The sequence below is a fragment of the Tursiops truncatus genome, chromosome 8, assembly GCF_011762595.2.
Source record: "Tursiops truncatus isolate mTurTru1 chromosome 8, mTurTru1.mat.Y, whole genome shotgun sequence".
NCBI lineage: Eukaryota > Metazoa > Chordata > Mammalia > Artiodactyla > Delphinidae > Tursiops > Tursiops truncatus.
Genome location: NC_047041.1, coordinates 66,361,350 through 66,382,586, shown reverse-complemented (window position 1 = coordinate 66,382,586; position 21,237 = coordinate 66,361,350). Strand labels below are relative to the sequence as shown.

The 21,237-nt window shown below is 38.9% G+C and overlaps 2 protein-coding genes across 4 annotated transcripts in view; one reads left to right on the top strand and one right to left on the bottom strand.

Annotated features, from left to right (window-relative positions):
* The window catches only part of LOC109552255 (parathyroid hormone), a 122,640-nt gene extending 112,399 nt beyond the window's left edge, over positions 1 to 10,241 (top strand). The window contains exons 1-3 of one of the 3 annotated variants that reach the window (XM_073808640.1): positions 7,485 to 7,612; positions 9,497 to 9,587; positions 9,707 to 10,241. In XM_073808640.1, coding sequence (XP_073664741.1) covers positions 9,502 to 9,587; positions 9,707 to 9,968 — 348 coding nt within the window. In that variant the 5' untranslated portion in view covers positions 7,485 to 7,612; positions 9,497 to 9,501 and the 3' untranslated portion in view covers positions 9,969 to 10,241. Of the gene's footprint in view, positions 1 to 7,484; positions 9,588 to 9,706 lie in introns of those variants that run through there. The other 2 variants (XM_073808639.1, XM_019948519.3) reach the window with 2 other exon arrangements.
* On the bottom strand, positions 1,380 to 2,019 carry LOC109552219 (large ribosomal subunit protein eL21-like). The gene has a single exon (XM_033861660.2). It carries the CDS (start codon positions 2,004 to 2,006, stop codon positions 1,524 to 1,526), a length of 483 nt encoding a protein of 160 aa, XP_033717551.1. The 5' UTR covers positions 2,007 to 2,019; the 3' UTR covers positions 1,380 to 1,523.
* Positions 10,242 to 21,237: the final 10,996 nt, after the last annotated feature.

Below are 21,237 nucleotides of genomic sequence, written 5' to 3'. Positions count from 1 at the left end.
AGTGTTGAAGAAGAGGGGAATCAGAATTGGTGACAATATTCTTTTTTGTCAGTGGATAGCAATTTAAAGAGTCATTGATCAAGAGATGAAATGTAATTCTGAAGAAAGGGAAAAGCAGTTCATACCATGAAAGATGATATTATGTGCTTCAACAAATCAAATTTGAAGAGCAGTTCTTAGAGTTGATTTTATTCCAGTACATGTTCAGGATACCCGCTCATATGATAATCTTGAGCATGTTTTCACATTAATGTATGTTCAGTCCAGAAAAGAATGAAATAATTTGGATGTGGCCACTGTAGAAGCTATGTAACAATGTAATTGGAACATAGACTGTAACTGCAAGAAACCTGATAAGCAAATTCTACAAAATAGGACCTATTAAAAAAACCCAAGTCATTAGGGAAATAAAGAAAGAGGTACAGAATTCAGATATTTACTTCAGATAAACTCAAATAATTTTTATTACACATATGTCCCTTCCCTTGCAATATCTTTTTTTTTTTTTGCGGTTCGCGGGCCTCCCACTGCTGTGGCCCCTCCCACTTCGGAGCACAGGCTCCGGACGCGCAGGCTCAGCGGCCACGGCTCACGGGCCCAGCTGCTCCACGGCATGTGGGATCCTCCCAGACCGGGGCACAAAGGCGTGCCCCGCGCACCGGCAGGCGGACTCTCAACCACTGCGCCACCAGAGAATCCTACCATATCTTTTTTAATCTCAGTGTGCATTTGCGTAGGTAATTAGAACTAATTCAAATTTAACTTCTTGTCCTGTGGGATTTTTTTAATTCCTTCTTTTTATTTTGGCCGAGCCACACAGGGATCTTGGTTCCCTGACCAGGGATTGAATCCATGCTCTTGGCAGTGAAAGCACTGAGTCCTAACCATTGGACCACCAGGGAATTCCCTAATTCCTTTTTTTTAAATTGTGGAAAAAACAAAAACATTTAACATGAGATTTACCCTCTTAATAAAACTTTAAATATAGAATATATTATTGTTGACTGGTATTCTGTGTTTTTATTATTGAAACTGGTGACCCTAGTGATTTCAGGATCTGAACTCAGGTCTTCTGACTCCAAATCTAGTGCTCTTTCCACTATCACCTTCCCTCTAATTGATTTTGTAAAATAACCAGCCACATGAGTATGTTTGGAATTGTTTCACAGTGACTTTCCATACTTTACTGCTGCCCTAGACATCTGGAGAATGTCCCTGGCAGGGAAATATAGAATCTCATTTTCATGCCTCTCTTTGCACCCATTAGATCATTCTTTTGGACAGTTTGTTGAGTTAGGCCATGCTGAAGATTTTCTTCATTGTTGAAAGACGAAGTCAATAGCATTCTAGGTTAAGCCTTTAGAGCATCTCTGTGATGTTTGAAATGCCACGCAATCAGCTTAAAATGGGGACACAGAAAGCTACCAATTGGAATTATATGACCTTAACAGGATTCATGAAAATAATAATAATAATTATTATTATTATTTTACAGTCCAGGTCTTTTATTTTCTTTATACCCATCATGCCATGAATTCATAGGGAATGGGCTCCAACAGTTCAGGCTCCTTTCCATTGGTTCTCACGAAATGTGCTTCTCTGGGTGGTGCAGGCTGGCACTTCAGTTGAACCCAAGTACCTTTCTCTTTGGCTTCCTTCTTTTTCTGATCATTTTCCTTCACCCGTTTCAGGAAGCTATCTTGGCTCTTAGAGTGCTTAATATGCTCGATACGTACATTAATTCTCTTGGCAAGAATCTTGCCCTTAACTTGTTTGTTTACAAGGATGCCAACAGCATGCTGAGTAACATTGTAGACTCTCCCAGTTTTGCCATGGTAACATTTGTGGGGCATTCCTTTTTGAACAGTGCCCATTCCCTTGACATCTACAATATCACGTTTCTTGTAGATTTGCATGTGTGTGGCCAAAGGAACAACTCCATGTTTTTTAAAAGACCTAGAGAACATGTAGCGGGTGCCCCTCCTCTTTCCCTTTGTGTTGGTCATTTTGGCGAGTTACTGGAAGATGGCGGTTCTGGCCGAAAAGCCATGAAAATAATTATTATTGTTAGTTGTGATTTTAATCAATACCATGTATGCAGTTGACAAAGTGCATTCATATATATTATTCTATGTGATCCTCACAATAACTCTGTGGAGTAGTTCGTATCTATTTTTCTGTAGAAATTATGGTTCTGTGCTAAAATGACTTGGGTTGTGCAACTAATAAGTGCCAAACATTTACCCTCATCTTCCATATTCGGGTCCTGAGTGTTTCACTGCATAGTGCTGCTAGGTGGATGTAAGAAGAACATAGCTTCTAGGGCTGCCTGTCAGTTTAACTTGCATTGGAGCCCACTCTCAAGTCACACTCGGCACATTTTATTACGAACAATAGAAAGATATGCTTAGTTTTAGTTTAAATTTTACAATTCTTTGTGAAATTAGCAAATTCAAAATGGAATTTATGAACACCATAACTGCCTACTGCCTCAGAATTCTTTGCACTTCAGGGGGCTGGGCTGAAGGAGGAAGAGAGCAGATTGAGCCCAGGAGCTCAACACTCTCCATGTTTAGGACTGGGGACTCCTGGAATGAGGTGGACGCATGTGACAGAATGGGCAAGGGACAATTACCTTTCAGATTTAGATTCAACATACATTTAAAAAAAATTTTTTTTTTATTCGGTACATGGGCCTCTCACTGTTGTGGCCTCTCCCATCGCGGAGCACAGGCTGCGGACACACAGGCTCAGCGGCCATGGCTCACAGGCCCAGCTGCTCCACGGCATGTGAGATCTTCCCGGACCGGGGCACAAACCCGTGTCCCCTGCATCGGCAGGCGGACTCTTAACCACTGCGCCACCAGGGAAGGCCCCACATGCATTTTTTGAATGCCATTTACAGTCAAAACACTTTCACATATGAAAGCTCATCTCTGAAAGCTCATAACTAAAAGGAGGGAAGGCAGTATTCTACTTTGAGATGTAGAATTTGAGATCTGAAAAGTTAAGATGCTCTAACTTAAAAAAAAAAAATCACAGGAAAAAAAAGTTCAGGGAGAAGATTGTGAGCAGGGAAATTGCTACTGTTCTAGACTGGCTGATTTTAGGTGCTCAACAAATCTTTACTATGCTGGATTGAAATGGTAATTTGGATTGACATGCTGGCATTCCTAACTCAGACTCTGAGCACCCAGATCATTTGACTTAAAACTTCACTAATGGGAAACCAATACCCCCTGTCCTGCTTTATTTTCCCCACACTATTTTAAAACACAAAGAAAGAATCAAGGTACACAGACTATTGGCTCCAGTTGACTATTGGGAAGGGATGTGAAAGACATTGTATTTTTTTTTTCTGATGTCATAAATTGCATATAATATTCTACCAAGGGTAAAGGGAAAATGCAGCAGAACTAAGAATCTATTCCAAGGGAAGATTCACATTTACTGAGGAAAACATATTGTCTATACTCCAAATGAGAACACTTGGTCTGAAAAGCATATTTACGAGACAATAAAAGAAGAATATTTAGAATTAGCAGTGACATCAGTGGTCTGGTCAGCGCACTGAAAAGGGTCATTAAAAATGTGAGACTTTACTTCTTCATTAAATTGCTATGGCTGTCCAACTTCCTTATGGTTCCAAAAATAAAAATGAAAACTCTCAAAGCCTACTTTCCCCCCGCACCTCCATTTCTTTAAGAAACAGAGGGTACAATTAAATCTCAGGGGGCTTTTGAATGAGGAACACTCAAGGACTTGTTCCAGCGTTTACCTATATCATGAGAACATTACAGAGGCATCTGCACTACTAGAAATCTTTTCAATCAGTAAAGATCCCAAGGCTTCCCCAGGTGACACCCTGGTTTACACTGTGACATTCCTTGCTGTACTTAGAAGGACTCTCTCATCCCAGGCATCCAGAATCTTTTTACCCTCAGTCCCCACCTGCAGAGGTGCCTTTTTCTAACTGTGAAAACACTGCATGTCATTTTAACGCTCCTCCATTCCACATAAACATGGAGAAGGAATACAGGCAGGGATGGACGCTCACTGATAGAATGGACAAAAAGCAACAAGTAGTATTTTATTTGTGAAAGTAGCTGCATATTTCATCTTTGAAGGGCTACTCAGGTATAATGTATCCCAGGGTTTATAACAGCTTATACATTATAAAGAGATCAATGGCTTATTAAACGCTGCCTATCAGAGAACCACACTTGAAATATCCATCAATAAAGATTATGGAGAAAGAAAAATAAAGAAATTAATATTATAAAAAACAAGTGGAAAATTCAACAGTTATTATATGCTGTCCTTTAAAACATTTTTACTCATTGTATCTAACAACAGAAACGTCTGGGGGCTGGTGAGTAGGAGGGAGGAAAATTCTGTCTGACATATTAAGAATTCAGTAGCTCAATAACCCACAGGAGAGCTTAAAGCAAAAGAGTAGGTCAACTGTTAAGACAGTCACCAATTAATCTGTTGACAAAACATGGAAGTAGGAGAACTATAGCTGGATTTCCCAGCGCTGGAAGTTTCTTTTTGATGTTAAGTTCCCAAAGCCATACTAATTCCTATTGAGCAAACAGAAGGAAAAATTATCAGTCTCAAATTAAACCTCCCATAACGCAAGGGGAAATAACACATGGCCCTTTATCCTTACCAAATGTGAGGAGGGATACAGTAGGTTGTCTGATTCTAGCTTCAGAGAACTTGAGAGCGCTGAGAAAGGCTGAGCTTTTCAAAGGAAAAAGCTATGCTCAGCTCTTTTCTGTCACTCTGACATCAGTCTCTTGTGCCCACATAGCCCTTAGCCCTCTTATTCCTAAATGGTTTCCTTCTATCTAATGTCTACAGTCCCAGAGGCTGATGGTTCAGATAAACTATGTGCCAAATCTTGGCAGCTGTGTCTCTTCTTTGTGGGAAGGTCAAAGTAGTACTTTACAAAATCCAAAGGACACAAAATATTACTAATGCACACATGTGTTTAGAGAGGACTACAAGATAAAACTCCTAGGCATACACACAGAAGACTTCCATAACTTGCACCATACTTACTTTTTTAGGGTCATTACCCACCTCCCCTCTCCTCCCACTAGCGTGTATTCAGTCTTCATTGCCTCTATGCCTTTGCACATGCTGTTCCTTCTTGTCCTTTCTCACCTTCTCTGATGGAAAACTCATTCATCCTTGAGAATACTTAAGCTTCTCAGGAAAACAACTTGCAACAACTACAGGGAAATTAGTCACTTCTTCCTCTGTGCTTTTTGTAAGCCTCTGTTAATATGACTATTATAACGCCTATTATATTATATTCCAATTTATATGTCAAATTTCAGGGCAAGGATCATGTCTCAATCATTTAGTGATTAACACAGCCTCCAGCAGATACCTAGTATATACTCAATGCATTTTTTGAATGAATAAGCTTTGTCTGTTTTCTTCATTTTTCTGTAAAACTAGTTTAATAATGTGGTTATCTTCAATATGGCAGTTTATTTTTAAATAATTGTAATAAGAGGAAGACAGTGAAAACAGTGTGCATTACTCCTGGAAGGCTGTCAGTTATACCGAACTTACCCAAAGAAGTGGGAAAAATCTCCAAATTAAAATGTTAAACATGGCTTTATAATAACAATCAAAAAATGTATTTATAAAACCATTTATTTTTCCAGTTCTTCTACTTCTTAACAGAGCGTAAGAAAAAATGGTACACAAACATCAGGTTTAGACTTTGCATCAGAAGAGGTCTTTTAAAGGATCAAAACAATAGATTTTTTTTTTAGTCGAAAGGGACCTCTTGGTTATCTAGTTCAACTCTCTGCTCTGTATGAATCTCTATGATATCTCTGATAGATGCTCACCCAGCTTCTACTTGAACACTTCCAGTGATCGGGAACTCACTACTTAGGAAGGTAATTGATTCTTTATTTTGACAATTACGATATCCAAGTTGAGCCCAAATCTGCCTCCTTGTAATCTTTAGCCATTGGACTCAGTCCTTCCTTCTTAAACCACAGAAGATATTCCTTCTTCCTTGTAGAAGCCCTATAAAGAATTAAAAACAGCTACATCATCATCCCAAGTCTTTTCTTTTCCAGACTTTTCCAGTTTGATTCAACTCCTTCTGATATGTCATGTGTATCAACATTTTCACCAACCTGGTTCATATCCTCCAGGCACGTTGCAGTTTGTCTCTAAGACTTCTGAAACGGAGCCTGGAACACTACTCCAAATGAGATTTGCTCAGTGTAGAGGATTCCTCAGAACAGCACTAACACATATCTTTCATTCTAGCCTCTGTACAGGTATTTGAAATTTGGACTGGCTCTCACTTGATGTAGAGTCAAAGCTTGGCAAGAGTTAGCAGGAAAGAGGATAACATGAAGCCTGGGTAGGAGCAGAGCTAAGAGAACTGATCCAATTCTGGGGCTTTGGTTGGGAGGCAAGCTGCCTAAACGAACCCTAGATATACCAAGGGGATTCAAGGGGTTTTGATCGATAGATGGGGACAAGGCTGTAGCCATATTTGAAATTAGACAGGTGGTAGCATCTTGCCTCTATTAGGTTTTGGAGCAGGCCCTCCATCACCAGGTGGGGAACATGAGAAAAAAGACCCAACTCCTGGCAGAGTCTGGAAAGGGTTAGGCAAATTAGAGTCAGGGAGACTGGGGTTCAAAGAAGGGCTACATTTCTAAGGGGAAACTGAGGTAGTAAGAATTAAAATAGCTCTGGAATCATAAAGACCTTTGTTGAACTCCATCTTCTTCATTTTCCAAACCTGTTTCCTCATGTGAAGATAATAGTATTTACTTTAAAGGATTGCTGTGAAGACTTAGTGGGATGATATAGGTAAAGCCTGGCATACAGTTACTGCTTTTCAAATGTTTTTATTGCAAATTAAAATAAAAAGAGATAAAATGTAAGTTAAGTGAATTTTAAAATAATTTCACCTTTGAAGCCTTTCAAATTAATTATGTACTAAGAGCATATTCTCAAAACATTTTTAACACTTCCTTTAAGAAAAGCACTATACCTATCTTTTTGAAAGATGATCAGGAATGATATGGATTGGTTGAATATGGCTTGTAAAGTAAGCATAATGTAATATGATTCATTATAATCCTCATAATAGTTGTGCCAATATTATGGTTATAAGAAATATACTTATTTTCAGATTTTACTTTCAAATAAGTGATGACTTTACCATAAATCTCTGAAGTCAGTCTTTTTTGTCATATAAATTCACTAATCCAGTCAGAATTACAATTCACTATTTGTTAGAAATCTTTGCATAAATCCTTTTCCCAGCCCCACACTGTTTTCCTTTTAATATCCAATTATCTAAAATTTAAGAGGAATGAGCACCGCCCCATGGGAGTGTGTGTGCTGCTCTGATCCTATAGTTAAAATTCAGAGAATTGGGAGTGACGTCATCCGTAACAATAAAAAAGCTTCTCTTGGTGTGTGGAAGACCTATATATAAAAGTCACATTTAAGGGTCTACAACTCAATTCATCAGCTTTCTCAGGTTTACTCAACTTTGAGAAAGCGTCAGCTGCTAATACACCTGAAAGAAGATCGTGTCCTAAGACATTGTGTGGTGAGTAATCTTTATTTTCTCTTTTAAATTTCATATGAGTTCTTTTTTATGATCAAGCAATTATTTAATGTGTACCATTTTCTACAATGTCATGCTGCTTGTTCAAGGTAAAATGTTAAGGGAGGGTTTGAATATTATTTAATCTAAAAATGCTGTAATAAAAAATAAATTTATGCTACTAAAATATTGTTAAATCATTTATTTTTGTGATTAAATCCTTTTGAGAGGCCTTGCTTTTTATAAACTCATCTGAAATTACATGAAAAATAATTAAAATTTGGCATGATGTGCTTTAATGGTATCTTATTAAAATTTTGAAATAAAACAGCCTAATGAGAAATGAATAATTCTGATTTAAATAATCAATGTAAATTTATTTCTCTGAGTTAAAATTCCACTTTTCCTCCAGAATATCCTCATAGAGAGCTCAATCTGTGTACTATAGTTGGAGAAACTCAGTTTTACTGCTGAATATTTATTCCCTTTACATAAAGCCTTTTCTAATTTTCTATTCTGAAAACTGTACATGAATTTTAAGGATGTTTTACAACCATTTTTCAGCTTTTTAAATGACATTCTTGTAAGAACCTCATCTCTCTATTAAGAACAAGGAAGCAAGGCAGAGGCGTTTGGTGAATGTGACAAGGCTAGAATAGGACACCAAAGCTTCTGTCCTCTGGCTATAATGATTGTTTCTAACACAAACCAAAAATGCAGAATATTCATTTGTTCCTCCTTCAATAGCTTTATATTGCACAGTGAAAATAAATATAGTAGATTATAATGCTCCTTATGCTACTTCTAAATGATGCAGATTCCCTTTAAAATATGAGTACATAGCCACCCTATGTGTATGTTAAAACGGAGAACCTTAAGTATTAAGAAAAGGCATGTCTATGATAAAAGGCTTTGCAATTGTTGAAATGCAGATTACGGTAAGACTTTTCTATTTTGAGATGAAAAGCTTAAAAGCAAAAGAGGAATGTACTAAAAATTATACTCAAACAAAATTGTTAATAAAATAAGCTGAAAAGATAAGATACAGACAGGCATTTTATATGGAGTCAAAGCTCTAAATTCATATAACAAGTAATTAATTAGATGATGTTTAAATGCTTTGACACATTCTTTTTAACGGTAGGAGAAGTGTGTGTTAATTTAGTAAAAACCTCTAAATCAGAGCCTATTCATTTGACATTTATGTTTATCATTGCATTGAAAGGAAGTTTACTTATGAAAAAGAGATTTGCTAAGTCAACAAACACTGTTGACAATTTACCTAATTAAAAGAAGTAGGGACTTCCCTGGTGGTCCAGTTGGTAAGACTCCATGCTCCCAATGCAGGGGGCCCTGCATTGGATCCCTGGTCGGGAACTAGATCCTGCACGCATGCCGCAACTAAAGATCCCACATGCTGCAAGGAGGATCCTGCGTGCTGCAACTAAGACCCGGCACAGCCGAAATAATAAATAAGAAGTAGCCATTTTCAAGCTTCTTGTGTATTTAGTCATAACACAAAATGTGGGAGGAAATTCTAAACAGTAAGGTTTTTCATTCTTCATGTAGCTTAAATTCATATATTAAAACTTGCACAAGAACTCTCAAAAAGATACCTAAGAAAGTAAAGCTAATCTGTCTAATTTCTAAGTCAAATTTTGTGTATACATAATATATACTAATTATCTGTATATATAATATATACTTATATATACTGTAAAATAAAGAGGCTGATTCCAAAAGTCTCTCATGAAAAACAATCCAATTAGTTACTGTCACACTCTGTACAAAGTTGTATGATTATAAATATAAACTACTATAAATTTAATTGTATTGTTTGGAATATTAAAAATATTTTAAATGCCTCCATTTCGCTTTTTCTTTTAGTGAAGATGATGTCTGCAAAAGACATGGTTAAAGTAATGGTTGTCATGTTCGCGGTTTGTTTTCTTGCAAGATCAGAAGGGAAGTCTGTTAAGTAAGTACCATAGCCTGTTCTGCACGGTGAGGGCATGGGAATTGGATTTTTAAGGTTGGCTTTATGATTTGGAAGAGGGGAGCTAATGGAGTGATCCTCTCTGATTCTGTTCCCTCTAGGAAGAGATCTGTGAGTGAAATACAGCTTATGCATAACCTGGGCAAGCATCTGAGCTCCATGGAAAGAGTGGAATGGCTGCGTAAGAAGTTGCAGGATGTGCACAACTTTGTTGCTCTCGGAACTTCTATAGCTTACAGAGATGGTAGTTCCCAGAGACCCCGAAAAAAGGAAGACAATGTCCTGGTTGAGAGCCATCAAAAAAGTCTTGGAGAAGCAGACAAAGCTGATGTGGATGTATTAATTAAAGCTAAACCCCAGTGAAAACAGATATGATCAGAGCACTGCTCTAGACAGCATAGGGCAACAACATTACATGCTGCTAATGTTTTCAAGCTCTATTAAGATTAAGTGCCAATATTTCTAATATTACCAAACTTTATGTGTAATCTATTGCTAACTGTGGTAGCAGCAATTTTAATTGATTATTTTGATTTTACTTTTATTCATCTAAGAGCTCTTTTAATAATTCTATTTCTATTGATTCTAAATAAATGAAGTTAAGTATTTCTTCCCTGTTATAAAAATATCTTTTGGTTATGAGTAACACCAATATGTTTAAATTGAATGTGACTAAGAAGAACAACACAATTTTTTTTTAACCCTATGTCTAACATTCTGATATTTTGAAATTATCCTTTAAATATTATCAAAGTACCAGGTCCCCGAATCATCACTAGCTAGTTACTATTGTCCTCTTCATTTCAGGAAAGGAAATGAAATGCCCCTGGTCATATTCCTAGTCTGGACCCCAAATTGCAAGGCATAGAATTTTTGTGTTTAATAGAATATAACTTTGTTCATTTGTCCTTCCTCACACACATTTCTAACAAAACGGACTGACTTAACCAAAGACAATTTAGAATATCCATGGGCATTATGGGGAACTTTTGAAATCCCCAGACTCAACGTTCTTAAAACCAAATTGGACTACCACAGCTCTAAGATTTCCAAAACTGAATGAAATGCCTATTTTGATTGGTATTTTGAGGCCTCCAAGTATCACCAGGACCCTAAAAGAGCCTCTCTGCAAAATAGGATTTTAAGGTTAACCGAGGCAAACAAGCAATTAAAGAAAGATGAAGCGGCTTCGGAAGCCTCGTGCTCCTCTTCCTTGGCGCCTTGTGCTCAGGCTTCACGTCCGGCGCCATCTTCCTCCTTCCCTTCTATACTTCTATACCCACACCTCCTCCACACCCTCAGCTCCCCCTTACTAATTCTCTCATTGAACTTTCATATTTCTTTGAAACCCTCCCCACTCCTTTTTCCTCTGAACTTATCAGAACCTGTCCCCTTAACATTAAGCCTTCTGAGGATCCAGAGACTAAACCCTGAATTTCTTATATTCCCTGGACTAAAGCTAAACTGCGAGCCACAGTCAAATATTTCCCCAAAGTAACCGAAGATCTTCACAGATTTGCTGAGGAATTTAATAGAGTCTTTCAAACTTGTCAACCTTGTTTCTCTGATTTAAATCAGTTAGTTCATATGCTTGTTGGTAAAGGCCCGGCCCAGCACTGCATGAAAACTGGTAATTGGGAAAATCCTGAAAGTCTCTAGAATCACAACTGGGAGACCAGCTTGCTAACTTATTATACGATCAAGCTTGGACAGTTGCTAGGCAACTTCATGAAGCAACTCCTAGGCCTTTTCCAAAGCCTGTTGATTGCAGCAAAATTTAGGTTTGCACAAAAAAATCAGATGAATCTGTTCATGATGATTACAATTGACTTCAGATTACTTTTAAAGAAAATTCTGGTCTTCCTTCAGATGTTTATTCCACCTGGGTAGCTTTTAACTCTATGTTTATTAATGGGCTGAACCAGGACCTTTCCCTTCTAGTAAAAAGGATCAGGATGGAATGGGAAAATATGTCCACTCCAGACTTAGTTAATCTGACAAACTTACTCTCTTGCACTCTAGATGATTCACCTAAAAGAAAGACCACTAGGGAATTCCCTGGCTGTCCAGTGGTTAGGACTCCACGCTTCCACTGCCATGGCCCAGGTTCGATCCCTGGTCGGGGAACTAAGATCCCACAAGCTGTGTGGAGTGTCCAAAAAAGACCCCAAAAAACAAAACCAAAAAAAAACCACACTAAAATTCTTCAACTCCAGCAAATAAAAACCCCTAAACAAAAACAAAACCCTTTTTGCTATTATTGCAAAAAGCTAGGACACTGGAAAAGAGATTGTTATACCTTTAAGTGCTTTAGGCACCTTCAGCCCTCTAACAAGCCTTTCCAACGTCCTCCCAATTCTCAATGATGGGGCTCTGAGAAACTACAGGGGCTCTTCCCAATCATCCCTCTTAATCTGCTTGGAGAAACGTCTCTCCAGATTGGGTATGAATCTGTTCCAGTCCTAACTGACACCAGAGCCACACTCTCGGTGCTTGACTCCACTACTATGAAATAGCCCCTGCCTCGAAGTACTAAAACAGTTCAAATAGTGGGGATCTCTAATCAACTGCAAGAGATGCCTCTCCCTGAACTTATTTCCTTTTGTTTGGCCCTTTGAGAGATACATGCCTTTTTCTCCTTAGTTCCTCAACCCCATCCATCTATCAGGCTGAGACTTCTTAGAGAAGTATCATGCTGGAATTTCTTTCTTCCAAAGGGAGAAAAAAAAAATCATAAAGGGAATTCCCAGGCAGTCCAGTGGTTAGGACTCCACGCTTTCACTGCCAAGGGCCTTGGTCAGGGAACAAAAATCCCACAAGCCACACAGTGCGGCAAAAAAAAAAAAAAATTGCAAAGGTAGAAATAATTCTAGAACTTCAGAGTAGTCATTGAAATAACAAACCAGGTGAATTAAATGACCCCTTGACATCTTTTATTTGCTCCATCTCTAATGATTCTAGAGCTGATTCTGGAAACACTGATAGTTTGTCCCTATCAATCCAGCTACCATCTTTATTATGGGCAAAATCTCCAACTGATATTGGCAAAATTCACAGCACACCTCCCATCAATATTCAAATAGATCTCTCAAAACCTCTGCTCAGAATTAATCAATATTCTATAGGAAAGAATCTCTAAAAAGCATAAAGCCCATAACAGAAGATTACAAGGGCCAAGGCATCATTATCCCTTGCACTAGCCCCTGCAATACTCCCATTTTGCTAGTGAGAAAATCTAAGGGCCAAGGGTAGATGCTTGTCCAGGACCTTTGAGCAATAAACAACATTGTTATCCCTCAACACCCTGTTGTTCCTAATATCCATTACTAATATCCACTCCCACTGAAAGCAATTTCTTTACAGTAATTGATTTATGCAGTACATTCTTTAGTATTCCAGTTGATGAAACTAGCCAATACGTTTTTTTTTTTTTTTTTTTTTAATTTTTGGCCGCGTTGGGTCTTTGTTGCTGTGCACAGGCTTTCTCTAGTTGCGGAGAGAGGGGGCTACTCTTCATTGCAATGCGCAGGCTTCTCAGCGCGGTGGCATCTTTTGTTGTGGAGCACAGGCTCTAGGTGTGTGGGCTTCAGTAGTTGCAGCATACAGGCTCAGTAGTTGCGGCATGCAGGCACTAGAGCGTGCGGGCTTCAGTAGTTGTGGCTTGTAGGCTCTAGAGTGCAGGCTCAGTAGTTGTGGTGCACGGGCTTAGTTGATCGCGGCATATGGGTTCTTCCCAGACCAGGGATCAAACCCGTGTCCCCTGCATTGGCAGGCAGATTCTTAACCACTGCGCCCCCAGGGAAGTCCCCTAGCCAATACCTTTTTTACTTCACTTGGTAAGAAAAACAGTTCACATGGGCAGTAATGCCTCAGCCCTTACTTATTTCTCACAAATCCTCAAGGCTTATGCAGGTGATAAAAAGTTCCCTAGAAGTTCTATTTTGTTGTAACTTGTGAAAGAAATCTCTGTGCTCTCCTTCTCAAGCCTCTTCACCGGAAGGCAGCATCCATATGTCAAAGCTTTTAGCCTTAAAGAGACATAACATTGTCAAGGAAAAAAATCAGTTTGCCCAAACCCAGGTTTCATATTTAGGGCATCTGATATCAGAACAAGGACCACACCCAGATCCAGATAGACTTCGTGGTGTCCTAAGTTTCCAAAAACCCAAAACTAAGTGCCAACTGCTAGCTGCTTGTTGCCAAAATTGGATTCCAAATTTCTCTTTTATGGCCAAAACTCTGTATGTTTTACTAAGCAATAACAACTCCAATCCAATTTGATGGGAAGAACCAAACAACATAGCTTTTAAGACCTTAAAGGAGAGTTTGATGAACCTGCCTGTGTTTGGACATCCCAGTTATCAAATTCTCTTTTTCCTTTTGTATATGAAAAGGAAGGGAATGCCCTGAGGGTACTCACCCAAAAACACTGGGACCACCATTGACCCATATGGTATTATAGCCAATAACTGGACCCTGTGGCATGGAGATACCCTTCTTGCCTTAGAACAATTACTGTCTCTGCCCTTTTGGTTAAGGCCACAAGAAAGTTATTGTGGGATCCCCATTACCCATTTTTATACCTCATGCAGTAGAAGGCCTCCCCAATTCTCATTACACTCAACCTTTCTCAGTGAGCCCCCTCAACTCCTATGAAGCCCTTTTGTTAACTACTCCTCATGTAACTCTTTTACAGTGTAATAACTTTAATCCTGGTACTCTTCTTCCCACCATCACCAATGACATCTCTCATGACTGCCTAATGCTGATGGATCACCTCCTGACTCCTGGTGATAATCTACAGGCAATTCCTCTGGGTAACACGGGCTTTTCATGGTTCACTGATGGTTCTTACTTAAAAGGTGACAATGGTAAATACTGTGCTGTTTAGTCTATTGCAACTCCTTTTGATACTGATGAGGCACCATCTATACGTATGACTACTTTGGCCCAACAGCCTGAATTATATACCATTACACAGGCTTGTACTTTAGTCAAGGGCAAAACTTCTAATATTTATACTGATAGCAGATATGCTTTCAGAGTAGTTCATGATTTTGGACTGTTTTACAAGCAATGTGGCTTCCTTTCTTCCAGCAGATATAAAATTTTAAATGGCCCCTTTGTTCAGGAATTCTTGGATGTAACGCTTTTACCCTCCACTTTAGCTGTTATTAAGATTCCACAGCATTCTATTTTTTTTTTTTTAATTTATTTTGGCTGCGGTAGGTCTTAGCTGTGGCACGCGGGATCTTTTAGTTGCAGCATGCGGGCTTCTTAGTAGCGGCATGTGGACTCTTAGTTGCGGCATGCATGTGGGATCTAGTTCCCCGACCAGGGATCAAACCCAGGCCCCCTGCATTGGGAGCTCGGAGTCTTACCCACTGGACTACACGGGAAGTCCCAAGATTCCAGGGCATTCTAAACATGACTCCTGGAAGTAAATCTCCGTGCTGGAATTTCCACAAGGAATGCTGCCCTTAAAGGAACCAAGAGCAATCAGACCTCTGTCATGGTCCAAAGAGATATTTCCCCAAATGACAAGTTAGAAAAACTGGTTAGAGAAGCCCAACAGTTGGCCTCAGAAAAGAAAAAACAGGTTGAAAATTCACAGTTGTTGGTTTGAAAAAAGAGAAAGCTCTGATTCAAACCAAATAACATTCTAGTCCTACCAGAAACCCTAAAAATCCCATTGCTAGCCACTGTACATGCATTAAACCATTGGTCTATTCATAAAATGATAGCATTCATGAGTCAATATCGGTGGAGAAACATTAACAAAGTCACAAAATAGTGCCTGCCTCACTTGTCGCACTTGTTATAAATACAATCCAGGAAGCCTGTTTGTACTGCTCTCAGACATTTTAAACTGCCTCATGGACCGTTTGAGTTCTGCCCAATGGGTTTCATACAACTTCCTCCATCTCATGGATATACATATGTTTTAGTCATGGCATGTATGTTTTCACACCAGACTGACGGACTACTGCCTGTTCTGTGGCTAAAGTCCTTTTGGATATGATTATCCTTACCTGGGGAACTCCTCTTAAACTTCATAATGATCAAGGAACCCATTTTTACTGTTCATGTATTTTGACCAGTCTGCTCTGTTTGGCTGGTTTTACAACAACTTCACTGTGTTTATCACCTTCAATCCTCTGGTTTAGTTGAAGGTACACAGCATTATTGAGTCAACTGACAAAATTTGTAGAGGCCTTCCAAATACCTTGGCCAAAAGCCTTGCTGGTGGTCCTTCTAAATCTCAGATCTACCTCTTTTGGAACTCATAAACTCTCACCCTTTGGGATAGTCAGAGGATGCCCAGTGTACTTGGCTCCTGCCTCTTTTGACCCACAAGAGATGAAAGATACTCCAATATTGCAAAGGTCTAATTGCTTCTACTACAAATAACTATGTTTGATAGAGCAATCTTTTCACAGAGCATTCTTGGGAGAGGAAGACCTTAAGCATCCTACCCTGCAAGCTGGAAAATGCACCTCCAGAAAGACTCTCTTCAACCTTGCTGGAAAGGCCCCTATCAGGTACTGCAAACTAATCCTGTGCTGCCAAACTCCAGGGAATAAACTCTGAGAACATGTGACACACCTAAAGAAAACACCAAACACTGACTGGACCTACACATTATCTAGTGACCTGAAAGTAAAGATTTCCTGGAATTGAAGCAGACAATATCTGATGAGATAGCTTTCCAAAGATATCTGGACCAGGCCTGTTGGAAGTTTGTCTGCCAAACCGTTGATGATGACGTAATGCTTCAGGTGATCTCCAATGCCTAATATCTTGATAATATATAAACTTTAAATTCAAAGTGCCTGGGAGTTCTCTCTCTCACCCTCCTTGTTACTCAAATATGACTTCAATAGGTTTCCACTCTGTGTTCTTTCCCTCTGATGTGAGACATTATACCCAGGAAAAGTCCTTCCTGGCATTGAGGGACAGGGAGCTGCTGAAACGAGAAAACCTGACTCGATCAGTGATACTTTCAAAGAAAGATCTTGATTAAAAGAGGGAAATGTAAAAAATTAATAAACAGAAACCTCAAGTAGTCAGGAAACCAGAAGAGGGAGCTCTCACGCCCTGCTACCAAAGTAGGACCCAACTGGAAGAAGAAAGACCTCCTCTTCTTTCCTGGCAACAACTCAGCCAATGAAAAGCCCTGGACTGTTTGTTTATTATAGCCCTCCCAACATCCTTTTGCCTTTTGAGAAAGAGTTCTCCTTCCCTTGCTATGTGAGGACTTACATGTTGCTCTCCATGGTGGCAGACCCTGAATTGTAATTCTTTGCTTAACACAAATAAACTTTTTTTTGCTGGGGAAATAACTAGGTTTATTTTAGCTCAACACCTTAAACTGTGAGCCTCCTGGGTCTAGTTCAACATCATCCTGAGCAAAGCTCAGTATGTAAATTAAGTTAGGTTTTAAAATCAATTATTTGTTTTTGTAATTCTTAGATAGTTTTCCCAATCATATAAACTCCTGGTAATATCAGGAAAGCTTGGGGATATATGATGCATCAGTTTCACCCTATATGCTCTTCTTTGGGGATAAGACATAACATATCTCTTTGAAAGGACTGTGGCCAAACTGCAACATCTGTAGCATTCTTGGCACAGATCTTCATGGGTTGTACATTTTCACCTTCTCTTGAGATCCCCAGGAAAAAGGGTGGGCACAGGAGACTCCAAGGTAAGACACATTTTTCATTCTCACCAAGAACTTTTTGAGCAGTGTATTCACTAACTGAACGAACTTTTTGGCCAACTCAATATTTGTGAAGATATATAAATGAAAACCATCAGAGGCATGGAAAAATAAAATGGCTTTCAGATCCCAGTCCAGAAAAATCCTCACCTCTGTAAGTCTGAGTTCACGTGGAGAACAGTCCTGGTTTCTGTACTGGCAGTGACTTAATGTCTCCTCCTGAGGCTCACAACCCAGAACCCCAGACCTGAAGATACCAGGAAAGGGCAATCATGATATGCAGGATCCCTGCAAACAACCACAGCCAATTCCAGTGTTTCTCCAACTTCCACCTCCTAATAACGTCAGTCAGAGGTGAAGCAGGATGACCCCAGCACACAAGAAGCAGAGATAAATGTTTTGGCATTCTCTGGTTGTCTTGTCTGAACCTACCCATATTCAATGCTCTGCAGGTCATTAAGAGAATAAGAGGAAGTCACTGGCTATCACCAGAGCTAGAGTCATTTTCACATAGAATCTCAGCACAGACATCATCACTTAGATCTCAGTCTCACCAGTTTCCCCAGGGCCATGCTGGTCTGGATCCTCTGGATCTAGGAGATGTCAAGACACTGGAGACAAGAGAAAAGACTGTCCTGATGCCTAAGGCAGGAGAAACAGAAGTTATGTTTGCAGAATGTCAAACAGGGATCTTGGAAATAGTTCAGGCAGGTGAAATGTGTTGATTCTTTTCTGAGTTTTTCTGCCATGGCCATCATTTCAATACGGCTGTTATTAGTTTTGTGCTTCTCTGGGGTGCTGCAACTTCTTAACTGGATCCTAGACTTCTCATGAAGGTATTTTGCTCTGTATATTATTGCTAAATCAGTGTTTCTGTGAGGAACCAAGGCCTAGGACTTCCTATTCCACCATCTTGCTGATGTTACTAGGTTTATTTTTGAGTTCTATGTGTTTATTCTGTTATATTGATGTATTTGTTCTTGCAGTATAAAGTACACACACACACACACACACACACACACACACACACACACACACACACACATATCCTTCTTTATAGACCTTTATTCTACCATTCAATATTTACACTGAATTTGTTGGGTTCTCTTCTAAAAAAATCCAGCTGCAATTTTGATTGGGATTGTATTAAAATCATGTTAATTTTAGGAAGAATTGTCATCTTTATTATATCGTCCTATTCATCAACATAGTAAGCCTTTTCACTTATTCTGACCTACTTTAATACCTTTTAAATAGAGTTTAAACATTTTCTCTAGAAAATCTTATGTATCCTTTGTTAATCGCTAAATTCTATATGGTTTACTGTGAAAGTTATATAAATGTTTATTATATTTTTAATTGGTTATTTTTGGTATAGAGAAACATTGTTCATTTTCCTAATTTTCTCTTATAACCAATAAACTTGCTGAACTGTCTTATTAATTCTAATAACATGTCTTGTTTACATTTGCTTTTCTATGTAGATGATCATATAATCTCAAATAATGACACTTTTATCTCTTTTCTCCCTGTGATTACACTTTGTTTTTCATTTCTTATAGTAGTATCTGGCACCTCAGTACCATGCTACTGAATGATGCTACTGGGTTTCTTTATCATATTCTGGACCTTAATGGTAACGTGTATGTAATTTCTCAACAAGAGAATGGTTTTTAACATATTGATGACATTCCCTTCTATAACTAGTTTTCTAAGGGTTCTTTTGAAATTATAAAAGAACTTTATAAAATGCTGTTTCTCCAAAAATATGTAACTTTTCACTTTTAGTCGATTAATGTAATAAATCAAATATTTCTGCATGCCTGGAATAAAATCTACTTGATATTGACGTGTTTTTACTTTTTAAAATAGTAAAATTTATTGTACATACAAAATTTCTTGTACAGGACTTCCCAGGTGGTGCAGTGGTTGGGAATCTGCCTGCCAATGCAGGAGACACGGGTTTGAGCCCTGGTCCGGGAGGATTCCACACGCCGCGGAGCAACTAAGCCTGTGTGCCACAGCTACTGACCTGCACGCCACAACTACTGAAGCCTGAGCTGTGCCTAGAGCCCGTGCTCCACAACAAGAGAAGCCACCACAATGAGAAGCCCATGCACCACAACGAAGAGTAGCCCCTGCTTGCCACAACTAGAGAAAGCCCACACACAGCAACGAAGACCCAACACAGCCAAAAATAAATAAGTAAATAAATAAATTTATTAAAAAAATTTGTACATATATGTAGATTTTTTAAGGAAAAAACACCCATGACTCATTATTCAGATTGTGAAATAGAATATTGCTAGTACCTCAGAAATTCCTGTAAGTTCTTCTCTGTTCATATCTCCTTCATCCTCACTTCCTTATTTTTATATTTATCATTATTCTTTTGCTTTTCTTTATAGAAAGTCAATATCCCTTGGTTAGATTGGATAGTCTAATATGTATATTTCAAATATATGCTGTTGCATAGCATAGGCTCTGTCTTTCCAGCCTGTGGCATCTATTTTCTCACCATCCACTATGGCTAAGCCCCTGCTCCATATTTTTAGATTTTTACCAGTCAGCACCCCATTTAAAGGTACTCATTTCAGAATTAGTTAGGGTGAGCAAATTGCTGTAAAAAATAGTTCCCAAATATATAACCACCTAAATTAAATAGAAGTTTCTTTCTTATTCACATAATATTACTGGAATGTTATATTACTGGTCAGGTGAACAATTCAATAGGGTAGCCAGAGACTCAACTTCTACCATGGTAGCCCTAAGGTTGTCTCCTCTAGATAACTGTATGTGGAAAAGGTAGGAATGCCATGTGGGAAGTTTTTACTGGTCAGGCCTGGAAAGGTGACATCATCTCTTCCTATTTCATTAATTATATTGTAGTCATGCAACCATACCTAATATTTTAAAGTGGAGTGGGGTGGGGCAGCTGAAAAATGTAGTCTCTGGCTGCGTAGATACTTCCCAGTGACAACTCTGTACTAGGAAAGCACAGGTTTTGGTGACATATCTATCACAGTTCATATATATATATAAAACATTCTGTGTGTGTGTGTGTGTATATATATATCTTAAAAATTTTTTGTCTGGTTTTGGACAAAATGTCCAAATTTACCATATTATTTACCATATTTAGTATTTTGCATTCTGTTCTTTTCACTTGTGAGATTCATCTCTATTGATGCATGTAGCTGTAGTTATTTTTTTTTTTATTTTTTATTTTTTTTGTGTTATGCGGGCCTTTCACTGTTGTGGCCTCTCTCGTTGCGGAGCACAGGCTCCGGATGCACAGGCTTAGCAGCCATGGCTCACGGGCCCAGCCGCTCCGCGGCATGTGGGATCTTCCCGGACCGGGGCACGAACCCATGTCCCCTGCATCGGCAGGCAGACTCTCAACCACTGCGCCACCAGGGAAGCCCTGTAGTTATTTTAATTGTGTAGTATTTCATTGTAAAGTATACTTCAGTTTATTTATGCATTTATTCTTAATGGATATCTGGGTTGTTTTCAGTTTTGAGCTATTACTGACAATGAGCATTCTTTTAGATGTCTTTTACACCTGTAAGAGTTTCCTTAGGATATGTACCTAGAAATGGAATTGCATGTTCCACTTTTCTAGGAGTTGCTAACCAATTTTCCACAGTGGTTGTAACAGTTTATATCTCATGCCTCCAGCAACGTATGAAAGTTCCTCTTGCTCTACATTCTTGCCAATGCCAAGTATTGCAAGACTTTCAAAATTTTGCCAATATAATGGGCATCTCATTGTTCTTTTTTTTTTTTTGCAGTACGCGGGCCTCTCACTGTTGTGGCCTCTCCCGTTGTGGAGAACAAGCTCCGGATGCGCAGGCTCAGCGGCCATGGCTCACGGTCTGCAGCATGTGGGATCTTCCCGGACCGGGG